Source organism: Mus caroli, unplaced genomic scaffold, assembly GCF_978045245.1.
Source record: "Mus caroli unplaced genomic scaffold, Mus_caroli_1 scaffold_11, whole genome shotgun sequence".
Lineage (NCBI taxonomy): Eukaryota > Metazoa > Chordata > Mammalia > Rodentia > Muridae > Mus > Mus caroli.
Window position 1 is genome coordinate 51,839,041 of NW_028227266.1, and position 13,560 is coordinate 51,852,600.

Genomic DNA, 13,560 nt, shown 5'->3' on the forward strand with positions numbered 1-13,560 from the left:
ATCCTATCCTCTCCCTACCTTCTCTCTTTTCTTTTCTTGAACTCAAAAACTCAAAACCCTCCTTCCTCAGCTCCCACCCCACCCCCACCCCCACCCCCATGGCAGTGGGAGGACATCCCACTCACCACCACTCTCAGACTTTAGTGTTTCCTTTCCATCAAAAGAGACCTGGCTGTTTTCTGTTTTGTTTTGATCTGAGTGTTTTAGTATATTTTTCTTTCTTGCTTTCTTGCTTTCTTTCTTGCTTTCTTTCTTGCTTTCTTGCTTTCTCTCTCTCTCTTCCTCTTTCTTTTTTCCTTCCTTCCTTCCTTCCTTCCTTCCTTCCTTCCTCCCTTCCTCCCTCCCTTCCTTCCTTCCCCCCTCCTCTCTCTGTTCTTTTTTCCTTTTCTTTTTCTTTTCTTCTTTTGAGACAGGATTTTTTTTTCTTCTTTTTTTCTGTATATCCCTGGCTGTCTTGGGTTAAAGGTGGGTGCCACTACTGCCTGGCTGGAATATTTCAGTTCACAATATAGATGCTAAACCAGGTCTGACTTTACCAGATCTCCAAGATAACCTTAATATCTCCTTGGATCAAAATAAAACCACTTCTTTCACCTAGCATCCTTTCCCGCAGTTCTAACAAATTCCCTGCACTACATCTGTGAACTCGTCCTGTCTTTAAATGGCTTTCTCTCAGGATGCTACACAGTACCATCTTCCACTCTGTTGGTCTCCCAGGGAGTAAAAATGTGAAAACGATGGCAATGTTGTGCCAGACAGTAAGGGTGAGAGCCTTTAGACTTACAGAAGCTAGGATTCAATAAATTTTCTCAAATGAGCAGTGTTTGCTAACTCCTGGCTCACCCATTGACAACACATTTCTTTTTGTGCCTTGCTGCCCTGTAGGGAGTGATGTTCTTATTGGTGACATCTTAGTCCTGCTTGGGGCTTCCTTGTATGCTGTGTCTAATGTGTGTGAAGAATACATCGTGAAGAAGCTGAGCAGACAGGAATTTTTAGGAATGGTGGGACTATTTGGAACAATCATCAGCGGCATACAGCTGTAAGAATTTAAAACTTTTCATGAAAACGAAACGAAGAATTACGGGAGAAGTGGGTAGAGGGCAGGACAGTCAGGGATGGGTGTGACTTACAACAAAGTGTAATGACATATACATGAAGGGCCAGCAAAATGCCCCAGGAGGTGAGGATGCTTGCTGCCTAGCCTGAGGACCTGGCTTCAATCCCTAGGACCAACATGCACCAATGTGACAGAGAAGAAACTACAAATGGTCCTCTCCCCTCTGAGGCACACTGTGACACGTATGTGTATGGGTGTGTGCATGCGCATTTTTTTCTTTTTTTGATTTTTGAGACAGGGTTTTTCTGTGTAGCCCTGGCTGTCCTGGAACTCATTCTGTAGACCAGGCTGGCCTCGAACTTAGAAATCTGCCTGCCTCTGCCTCCCAAGTGCTGGGATTAAAGGCGTGTGCCACCACTGCTTTTTTTTTTTTAAATTAGTAAGTAGGGGCTCGAGAAATACCTCAGCAGTTGAGATCTCTTGTTACTTTGCCAGAGGACCTTGGAGGGTTGGGTCTCAGCACCAGCATGATGGCTTACAACCGTTGTAACTCTGTTTCCAAGGGACGAAACTCTCTTTTCTGCCCTCCAAGGGCACCAGCATATACATAGCACGTAGATGTAGATGCAGGCTGAACACTCATACACATAAAATAAAAATAGATGAGTCTAAATTAATGAATGAGAAAATATTTGATGATTACTTGCTCCAACTACTGTTGTTTAACCCCACATCACATTTGAAATCTATAACTTGGGGCTGGAGAGATGGCTCAGTGGTTAAGAACACCGACTGCTCTTCTGAAGGTCCTGAGTTCAAATTCCAGCAACCACATGGTGGCTCACAACCATCCATAGTGAGATCTGACGCCCTCTTCTGGTGCATCTGAAGACAGCTACAGTGTACTTAGATATAATAATAAATAAATCTTTAAAAAGAAGAAATCTATAACTTGATAAAATCGAATAGAAGATCTTATTTTTTTTAATTTTTTTTTTTTTTTTTTTTTTTTTTTTTGGTTTATTTTCGAGACAGGGTTTCTCTGTATAGCCCTGGCTGTCCTGGAACTCACTTTGTAGACCAGGCTGGCCTTGAACTCAGAAATCTGCTTGCCTCTGCCTCCCAAGTGCTGGGATTAAAGGCGTGAACCACCACGCCCGGCTTTTGTTTGGGTTTTGAGACAAAGTTTTACACTATAGTTTAGGCAAGTCACTGTGTTGCCCAGGCTCGTGACAATCCTTCTGCTTCAGCCTGCTGAATTCTGGGATTACCAGTATAAGTCACATGCCTGTCCAGATATTTTTATTTATTTATTTATTTATTTATTTATTTATTTATTTATTTATTTGGTTTTGGAGACATATTTCTCTGTGTAGCTTTGACTATGCTGGAATTCAATCTGTAGAGCAGATTGATCTCAAACTCATAGAGATCCACCTGCCTCTGCCTTCCAAGTACTGTCAATCAAAGGTGTGTGTGTAGCACCACCACCTGGTCAATATTTTTATATTCTAAGAAAAAAAAATTAAAGCTCAACGTAACTCTTTACCTTGGCCGAATTACAGTTTCTAAACTCTCTATGAAGTCAGAAAAGTTAACATGTGGATCTTTACACAGCTTCTTGTTTTGATCTTAGATTGATTGTGGAATATAAAGACATTGCCCGGATTCAGTGGGACTGGAAAATTGGTATGTAGCTAAAGGATAACCTTTTAAGTCAGAATTCTGTCCTTTAACTGACAAAAATGCTCACCAATCCAATCATGTTTTCATATCTTTGGGAACTCATACCAGCGGTGATGGCCTGCTCTGAGAACTGGTGGGTTAACTTCTATCAGGATTAATTCTTAATCTTTGTCTGAGGCAATAGCTTTTCTTTCCTAGGAATTCCGAATAAAACCAAGGCTGATCTTTGTCACACTAGCTATCAAGTAAATGAGTCTACATATCAGGCCCTTGAACTTTTAGCGCTTACCATGGGGGGCTTCACGTTGTGAAGCATTAGTGTTAAGTGATGGATGGTTGTATAATCACCCTCTGTCCGCTGTTGCTCCAATGCCTCTGATATCTGTGGGATAAGGCCTTGGACATCTGTGGGAAGAAAGCAGAAGGTGTTAGGATAGTTAAGAAAGATTTGAGCCTTAATGATGGGTAGTAGTTAAATAGTATGTAAGTGTTGCTGAAGATTCTGTGCTATGATTAGATAATGCAGGGAAATTTAAATATCCTAGATATCCCAAAAGTGCATGCCCCCCCTCTTGTGTGTGCATGTGTTGAGATAGGATGGGGTTTTAAATAGTGCTTACAAAGTAGACATTGCTACTGCTGTAAACATCTGCATGGTTAGCATTGTCCTAGAGACTAATCTTGTTCTATCTTGGAACATGTAATTCAGTGGGCCGAAGAAAATATAGTGGATCTAATGTCTATCTTTGATGTCCTAAAAATACTTTATTGCGAATCTAGTCATACATACCACATCAACCAACCAATCAGATGAAAGTGCACAAGGCCAGTGAGGAATTTTGTGTTTTGACACTCGATATCGACCTGGCTTTGGTTGAACTTTTATATCAGAGCCAGCTTTTTGTCTTGATGGATGACGCAGGATGAAGGCTCTTGGCGCAATCACACCCCTGTTGATCATCTAACTCCCTGTTAGATTTTCACAGCATGTTATTTTATGATTACTGTTTTCCAGAAAGCTTTGTAGTCGTTTTAGAAGGCTGACTGTTAGAGAGAAGCTTTGCAGGGAGTCTGTCAAAGAATTGGGGAGTTTTCTGCATTCACACTCTAAGCACCTTGTTTTCGAATTTCTCTTCCTGACTTGAGTTCTTCCATTTCTTCACAGCCCTGTTATTTGTGGCATTTGCCCTCTGTATGTTTTGCCTGTACAGCTTCATGCCATTGGTGATTAAAGTCACGAGTGCCACTTCAGTCAACCTGGGCATCCTGACAGCTGACCTCTACAGCCTTTTCTTTGGGCTTTTTTTATTCGAGTATAAGGTAAGAAAATAGATTGTGTTGGAATAAGAAAACATAAGAAAACTTAAAACGAGTTTACCTATTTATTTGAGATAGTCTCAGTATCCTAGGCTAGCCTGAGATTCACTATGTAACTGACAATGATCTTCAACTTCTGTTCTGTCATGGTTGGTTTATGCTGAAGATGGGACCCATGGGCAAGTATTCTCCCAGCTGAGATACACCCCAGCTCTAAAGAGTTTCTGTCTCCCCCCCCCACCCCCAATTTTTCAAGACGGGTTCTCTGTGTAGCTCTTGCTATCCTGGAACTAGCTCTAGTTCTGTAGACCAGGCTGGCCTTGAACTCACAGAGATCCCCCTGTCTCTTCCTCCTGAGTGCTAGGATTAAAGGTGTTTTTGTACCACCATTGCTTGGCTACAAGTTTCTATAAGACTCTAAATCTCAAAGCCAAACCAAACCAACCAAACAAACAAACCCCCTCTTTCTTGTCCTCTTAGCAATAATCTCACTGGACAAGCTTCACCCATTTTGTTACTGTTTACATCTTAGAAATTGGTCTGAAGAAGAATTGTCCTTCTAAAGCTTTCCAAGGTGATAAAACACGATGGGTTTCATCTTTGTATAGTTGAGGACACCAGCTATAAGACCTGCTCAAGCATGGTCCAGGGGCTGCTGTTGACCTTGAAAAATAGTCTGGCTCAGGCTGGGTGCTCTGCCTCTATTCACTCTTTCTGTACACAAAAGGTCTGAGGTAGAAGGGCAGGAGAGTTGGGCCTGTTACCATGCATGTGTGATTAGAATAGTTCCATCTTTAGTGGTCATTTCTTTTTTCTTGCCTAGGCGAGCCTCAAGCTCACTATGTGGAAGAGGGTGACCTTGAACTCAGGGTCCTCTCGCCTGCTCTTTCTGTGTGGTAGTATGACAGACAGGTGCTGCCACACCTGGCTACCTTCTGGATCCTCAAACAGGAATCCTTGGGGCTGATTTATTCTCTTCCTAAGAACCAGCAGTCACAGACTCACAAGGCTTATATGAATTACTTATATACGAAGCTCACTGGGTTCTCAGAAATGTTTGTGAACCAAGTGTAAACCTTTTTACCACGCAAGGTGATGTGGGGCAAGAACTAGATGATGCCTTTGAATACTTGCTGACAAAGGAATTTCTCAGTTAACACGGGTGAAATATTTACTGGTTATTGATAGTGTCACATAAAAATATTAAAGTAAACCAGAGGAATACCTTTTATGATAGGCCTAGGGTTTTTTTTTTAACCTTTTGAGATCATAATATAATCACCTTTCTCTTTTCTCTTTCCTCCCTTTAGACCCTTGCAGAGACCTCTTCCCTCTCTCCTTCAAATCTATAGCCTCTCTTTCACTACTGTTATTAAATACATATATGCATATTCCTTTGAGAATTGTCAAGAGTAGCCGCTTTTCTCCTAAGGGAGGAAATTGCCCTCTGGTGCTGAGGCTGCACATGTCCCTCTTTTAGGAGACAAGGATCCTAAAGAGAGTCAGGACATTATTCTGTAGGAGAGGCTGAAGTCCACTGGGGTGACCAGAGCAAGGACAGTCAGAAGAACAGTTCCTGCAGGAGGCATCTGCTTCCCTTCTCCAGAAGGACCAAGATGGAGGGAGCCCATGCTGACAGAGGCTCCACAGGATGGAGGGAGTTTCTAGTCCCTCATCTCCTCGCTTTCTTTTTCTTCACTTTTGTGTTTTGCCTGCATGTGTGTCTGTATACATGGAGGTACAGCCAGTTCTGAGCCACCATTGAGTCCTGGGAATTCAGTCTGGAGCCTTTGGAAGAGCAACCAATACTCTAAACCTCAGAGTAGTCGCTGCAACTCCTTTAACCTATTTAATGTCCTGAATCTCTTTACTGGGATTCCAGCTGAGAGGAGTGGCTCTCTGTGACCTTCCATACCTGTTTAACTTTTCTTCTATATTTAAAAACCATTATTACATTTCATTTATTTATTTGTGTGTGTGTGAGAGTGCATTTTTGTGACATGGCGTATCTGAAGACCTGAATATCGTTTGGGGATCAACTCTCTCCATCATGTGGGTCTTGAGAACTGAACTCAGGTTGTTAGGGTCAATATTGTAGTCCCTTTACCTGCGGAGCCTTCTCCCTGGCCCCACTTTTCCTATTTTTTAACCAACCATATTATCATATTTGAACCAACCATTCCTTAGTAATTTATCTTTTTATTTTCTACTCTAAGTAAAATAATGTCCAGGAGGAGATAAGGGTAAAGGAATGAAGCATTCCAGTTCACGGTACATGTGCCGCTATTTACTGTATTTTAAATCATAACATACGTTATTTTATAAACCCCAAATCTTTCAGCCTAGGATCTTAAATACTTTCTCATCACTGCTCCTGATATTAACACGAAGAAGTGGTTGTCTGTGTCCTGTTGTTGGGCATATGACCTCACACGGCATTTCTTGGAATGGGAGCACGCCATTGCATGACCACCCTTCCGGTTCTTTTGTTAATGGTCCTCTGTACCTGCGCGTCCAGTAGCTTGCTTTGATATCACATTTTATTGCTTTTGGTCAAAGACCACTTGAAGACTCAGAGGGCAAAGGGCAGTTCTACCATGGTCCTTAGAGTTTTAGCTGTACTTTCTACAATTGCATGCATGTATGTGTGTGTGTAGGCCAGAGAGGACATATGCTATGAGCCTAATTTCCTTGAGAAAGGGTCTCTCTCAGAATAGGGCCCCTGGGAATCTTCACTGTCCCCACAGTGCTGCGATTACAGACTTATTGGTCACACAGCTTTTTATGTGGGTGCTGAGTATCTGAACTGAAGCCCCGATGTTTGCACAGTCCACCTTCTTACCTTTCAGTCTATCCCCCCAGTTTCCTAGGTGTAGTTTCTGAAGGCAGACTCTTGTTAAGCTACCAGTTTAAAAAAATTGTATTCCCTAAAAACTTTGGCTCAGAATTTTTTTCCAGACTAGCATTTGAGAAAGGGGCTTAAATTCTCCTTTTAAAACTTCCCTGTTTCAGCTCTTAAATACTCAACATGTCTAGTAGTGATCCTGAGTGAATGAATACTGTTGAATAAAGTAGTCTATAGAGAGTTCCCATACAGATCCAGACACAAAGGATAGAGTTAAAAATGGAAAAGGCTAAGACCTGGTTTGGGAGGCTGACCTCCTTCACACAGTCTCTACCGAGTAATGCAAGAGTTAGAAGCTATGTTCTTGGCACACTGGAAAGTCACGAAAGCAAACAGGACCTATTTTGAACAGACCGTTAGTTTTCCCATTGGTCATATGAACACTTTCTAGGAACCAGGAATAACTTTCATAATTCTGCTTTCAAGTTTACTAAGCTGGGTGCAGAAGCACTGGCCTAAGCCTATAGTTTCAGCTACTTGGGAGACTGGGGGAGGAGGACCCCTTGAGTTCAGGAGGTCCAGACCAACTTGAATAACTTAATGAGGTCCAATCTCAAAGGGAGAGAAAGATGAGGTCGTATTAAATAGCTTTAGTGTTCCCTGTGGTCTCTAAGTAATTTTCTCCCTATTAACATCAGACACTAGTGGTGTGTTTGGCACCATGCTAAATACTAGACATAAAAATTCAAAGCTCATTGTTCAGCTTGACATTGTCATTGGCTTTTCTTCTTATTTGATTTCATTTTTAAACTTATTTTGTACATGTGTGTGTGTGCACGTGTATCTGTGTGTGTGTGTGCGTGCGCGCGTGCATCTGTGTGTATGTATCCATCTATTTGTGTACCTGGCAGATGTGTGGGTTCTTGAGGAAGTCAGAGAGGATGTTGGAGCCCCTGGAGCTGGAGTTCCAGGTGTTTGTAAGATGTCTGATGGGGAACTAAATTCTTGTCTTCTGAAAGGGCAGCAAGTGCTCTTCAGACCGCCAAGCCAGCTCTCTGGTGCATGTTTTATGTATTTATTTAATTTTGATACAGTGTTTAACTATGGACTCCATGATAATCTTGAACTCCCAAGTCCCCTGGCTTTACTACCCAGGAACTGGGATTGGTGGTGTGTGCTACCAGGTCAGGTTGTCATTGAGTTTATATCCTCACCGTATCCAGGGCAGGCGGGAGAGGCTTCTCCAGTCCATAGGAAGGTTGAGATTAAGATAAGTGTCATGTTTCTTGACTATAATCCTGGCACTTAGTGAGTTTAGGGACAGCCTGAACTGCATGGAAATATGTCTCAAAACACCAACACCCCCAAACCAAACCAAAGCAAGGTCTTCCCATGCTGGGCCCATCCTTGTAGATTGTGGGTAACTGAAACTGAGAAGCAGGCAAACAAACAAACAAACAAAAAACAACACAGGCCGGGTGGTGGTGGCACATGCCTGTAATCCCAGCACTTGGGAGGCAGAGGCAGGCAGATTTCTGAGTTCGAGGCCAGCCTGGTCTACAAAGTGAGTTCCAGGACAGCCAGAGCTACACAGAGAAACCCTGTCTTGAAAAGCCAAAAAGAAAAAACAAAACAAAACACCACACACAGATCAATGGGGTAACTGCACTGATTTAAACTCAAACTTTGGAAGGATCCTTCATCTGAAAAAGAGCAAATATTCAAATTATTCAATATAATTGACTTTAACTTTTGGGGTATGTCAGGATGCTACTGTGGAGGACATGCCCAGTGGACTGGTCTTCTCTTGCATAGGTTAAAGGAGTTGCAGCGACTACTCTGGGGTTTAGCGTATTGGCTGCTCTTCCAAAGGCTCCAGACTGAATTCCCAGTACTCAATGGTGGCTCAGAACTGGCTGTACCTGCCTCCATGTATACAGACACACATGCAGGCAAAACACACATACTCGTAAAATAAAAGTGAAGAAAAAGAAAGCAAGCAGATGAGGGACTAGAAACTCCCTCCATCCTGTGGAGCCTCTGTCAGCATGGGCTCCCTCCATCTTGGTCCTTCTGGAGAAGGGAAGCAGATGCCTCCTGTAGGAACTGTTCTTCTGACTGTCCTTGCTCTGGTCACCCCAGTGGACTTCAGCCTCTCCTACAGAATAATGTCCTGACTCTCTTTAGCTCTCCTGATTTGCTTATTATTATTATTTTAATGCAAGACTTAACTACAGAGATATGACAGTTTTGTTAAACTTAACAAGATCAAATTCACTGGAATAGTGTAGGCCAAGAAGATCCCAAGTAGATGGTCCTGTGTTGGATAATAGATCCATAAGCTGGGGTCTCTCGCATGACGTGCATAGTTGCCAATTAGTTATTCCATTTTGTGAGACAGCTTTTCTGATGGAATCCAGTACGTGGTTCACTATAGAGAAAGGCAAAGAGATTCTTCCCAAAGGCCTAAAGGGATGCAGCTCATTTGGTAGTCTATTGGCTTAGCATGAATGAAGCTTTATATCCCTAGACTGTATGAACCAGTGGCCCACAATTGTAATCCTAGCACCTGTGAGGTAGAAATAGGAGGATCAGACATCCATGGTCAGCCTTGACTACCCAGTGAGTCTGAGATCTGCCTGGGCTACATGCGACCCTGTCACAAACAAACAAAAGCCAAGGATCCAGTTAACTGTCAAGCCATTTGAGCCCAGTATTTACCTGTGTATAGGGGAGGGCTGGGGTATTGTCATCTCCTATGATGACTTCCAGAAAGAGGCTGTGAAGGTAGATGTCAAAGAACAGCTGACAACAGGCCACAGCCCCTTGCTTGTATGAGGGAGCACAACTAACTGACTGTTTTCTCTCCACAGTTCTCAGGACTCTACATCCTGTCGTTCACAGTCATCATGGTTGGCTTCATCTTGTACTGTTCCACCCCAACGCGCACGGTAGAGCCCCCAGAAAGCAGCGTGCCCCCTGTTACCAGCATCGGGATCGACAATCTGGGACTGAAGCTTGAGGAGAGCGGTCTCCCGGAGACCCACTCTGCAGTCTTGTAGCTGGACAAGCCACAGACTCTGGCGTGTCACCAGGAGAGAGCAGAGCCTGCCACTGCCAAGGGCGCATTTGAGGCGACACCAGCCTCAGAGGCGAAACCCACTGCATTGGATTACATCCGTGGTTAGATTGTAGAAAGGAGCACTGACCAGTGGTTCCAAACTAGAAATACTAAAATAGAGCAGAGAGCCCAAGGGTCGTGAGTGTTTGTGTGTGCTGAGTAAGTGTCAGGTTTCAGAGACACATGCAAGAAGAGAAGGGGACCTGCTTCAGGGCTGTTTAGGTAGTTAGGAGTTGGGACAGTCTGGGATGTCGGTGCAATAAGATTCCTCTGTTGGAAGCTTCACGTTTTCATTCTGCTGGGGCAGTCACTGTCGTCCATGGACCTTGTGGAATTTTGACACCCATGGCCGCTGGTCCCTGGTGACAGGTGGTGGGAAAAATGGGCGGGGCAGCACTTGAGAACTCTCAAGATAAACTGTGACGACTTTGAAAGCTGCTAATGAGTACAGGAATCCAGGAACCCTCTCCCAGCCATATCCCTTGATGTTTTATAACCCGTCTCTCCCCTTTGTCCCTCTTGCTTGTCCCTAGCCACATTTGCTCCTGGGTTCTGAGTTCTGGAGCAAACTGCTCTCAAAGCCTGTTATATTGGGCATCCCTCCCATTCAGCGCCACACTATACGCTGAGAGCAAATACGTTCAAGTTACCCTTGGGTAATGTCCCGGTGCCCGGGAAGAGTCATCCCAATTGGCCTCACCTCACCAAGCCACAGTTTAGAAAATTAACCTGCTGCAACTTCTCATAGCAAGGCAAGAGCTTGAGAACTTGGTTGCTGTCTCTGGTTGGAGAAATGCATTATTGTTAAAAGGAAAACGCAGTGCTAATCATTCCCCATTGAAGCAAGGAACACTGACCAATGGTTCCATGCTAGAAATCCTACAGTAGGTTGGTGCTGGGGTTCTGGAGTCCTGACTGTAAGAGGAGAGTGTCTTCCTTCTTCCCACAGGTTTACAATGCTTGCAGGTTTGTGACAATTCCTCAGCATGGTGTCAACGTGTAGCCTTAGCATAACATCAGCCACCAGAGTGCCGCCTTCAGAAAACTTTATGTAAATTGTTTTTGTATAAGTATAATAAAGAAATTTGGGGTAAGTGTTCGTATTATTAAAAGACTTTAAACTCATGGAAGTAGAATCACAATGTGTTTGTGTGTTTGTTTGAGATTAACCTGTTCCCCTTGCGGAGTTCTATCTGTTTGATTCTTGTTTTTATCATTACATGTGTGTGTGTGTGTGTGTGTGTGTGTTTGCATGTGTGTGTATATGATATATGTATGTATGTATGTATTCACATATGTGTGGGTGTGAGCATGCATGTGTTATAGCTCTCAAATGGAGGCCTGAGGACAGCTGCAGGTATGAGTCCTTACCTCCTTCCTTGTTTGAGGCAGAGTCTTGTGTGGTAAGTGCCTTACCCACTGAGCCATCTTCTCAGCTCCTGTTTTTGAGACTGTCTTACTACATGGCCCAGGCTGGTTTTGAATTTCTGATCCTCCTGCCTTGGCCTCCTGAATGCTGGGATTGCAGCTGTGCAGTATCATGCTGCCTTTCCCTGTAGATATTAAACAGCTTGGTACATTCACAATTTCCTTCCTAGGTAGCTTTCCAGAACCAGATGTCCTATGAGGCAAGGTGGATGACATACCTGCTTGGGGCCTGCACTGGGTCCAAGTGGGCACACAAGTCCTTTGCAGCAATCAAGTTTATACTTTTGAATGACCACACTGAGTGTAAAATGTCTCTGAATGAAATAACCACTCATTTTCCACAAGCTATTTAAACGACCTTTTCAATGGGTTTTTGCTCCCTGCCTCCCATGAGTGCCAGGTAGGCCACAATTCCAAAGGTTCTCGAACCTCTCAAAACACTACCACCAGTTGTAGACCCATCCAACCACCAACATCTAGTGAACAATAGGAAGGAGTTGCTCGTTGGCTCCCCCGTGTGGATACACTATGCAACTGGATTGTGGTAACAATTTAGAGAAGGGGACTTTGCTATTGCAACTACTGTATGTGGATGGGCGGGTAACATTTCTCCCCTGATACCAAGGTATCTGACATCCAATTGATATATATTTAATCAGTGGGGATTCCAGGAGGTGTCATTTAAACAATTGTAGTGGCCCAAGGACTACTTGAGATAGCAAGCAATCTCATTTTTTATTGCTTCCATATTGTTTGTTAAGGGATTTTTTTTTTTCTCTTGAGACAGGGTTTCTCTTTCTGTGTAGCCCTGGCTGTCCTGGAACTCACTTTGTAGACCAGGCTGGCCTCGAACTCAGAAATCCGCCTGCCTCTGCCTCCCGAGTGCTGGGATTAAAGGTGTGCACCACCACGCCCAGCTTTGTTAAGGGATTTTTAAAAATTAATTATTTGTGTGTAGGAGGCGGCAGGTGGGAGAGAGAAGAGAAACAGAGACAGAGGGATGTGTAAAGGTGAGTATGTGTTTGTGTGCAGATCCGTTTGCCTGTGCGCCTCCTTGTGAGTAGAGGCCAGAGGTCGATATCAGGTTGTATTGCTCTCCACCTTATTTTTCGAAGGTCCCTCCCTCTCCCCCTCCCTCTCCCCATCTCCATTGTTTCAGTTAGATTTGCTGGCCAGTCAACCCCAGGATTGACGTGCCTGTCTCTGTTTCCCAGACCTGAGGTTACAGATGATTGTGCCCAACTTTTATGTGGGAGTTTCAAATCCAAACCCGGGTTCTAAGCTTACAGTTGACCCACTGAGCTGACTCACTAGCCTGATGGCTTTTGGTTTTGTTTTAGACAGGGTCACACTGTAGTCATGGCTGGCCATTAGCTCACAGAGATCCACTAGCTTCTGCATCCCCATGTGCTGGGATTCAGGGTATACAGTACCTTAACCGGCTAGTGTTTGTTTTAAAGGGCAGATTATCAGGACTTCACTCAGAAGGATTGTCCCCAGTTAACAGTTGTGGAGTGGGGTCTTGGGAGAGTTGAGACACATTTCACTCATACGGAGACTGATGGCTATGGTACAATGGAATCCAGTTTCTTAACCTGTAGCCAGCATCAAAGCCCCGGTCAGTAAGCGACAAGGGAGAAGGTCTTGTCCTGAGGAGATGCTGAGCCAGCCACCATGTGAGAGCTGCTGGGGAGATTTCTGTGGAAAAGCCTGGCATAGGAATGTCACTTTCTCTGCAGCAGCTTGCCATTTAAGGAAGCTTTAATGTAAACATTTGTCTCCTCGAGATCTTCTGTATGCCCAGGCACGCTTCTGTCTTCTATCATAATTATGGTGATGTGCCATTTCATCCACACTGAATTACTTAGTTTCTGGGCATAGCCTCAACCCTCACAATATATCAATAAAAGGGAGGAATTCAGCAGAGAGCCACTTAGCTGATTAAAAAGCAAGAGTTTTATGAGGAAATTAGGTAATGCTGTGCACACAGCTCTCCAGAAGTCTCGTAGAAAGTGTTTTCAGAAGCCTGACAGTGTATATAAATGGTACATCCAAGGATGAAACCTCATCAGAACAGTAAAATATCGCCCACCCTTCCCTGTC

General features: G+C 43.8%; 1 protein-coding gene across 1 annotated transcript in view; it reads left to right on the forward strand.

Moving 5' to 3' along the window:
• Positions 1–11,134, forward strand: part of Slc35f2 (solute carrier family 35 member F2) — a 47,109-nt gene extending 35,975 nt beyond the window's left edge. Inside the window, exons 5-8 of the mRNA XM_021172419.3 lie at positions 886–1,042; positions 2,697–2,749; positions 3,912–4,066; positions 9,782–11,134. Coding sequence (XP_021028078.1) covers positions 886–1,042; positions 2,697–2,749; positions 3,912–4,066; positions 9,782–9,970 — 554 coding nt within the window. The 3' untranslated portion in view covers positions 9,971–11,134. The remainder of the gene's footprint in view (positions 1–885; positions 1,043–2,696; positions 2,750–3,911; positions 4,067–9,781) is intronic.
• The last annotated feature ends 2,426 nt before the right edge of the window (positions 11,135–13,560 follow it).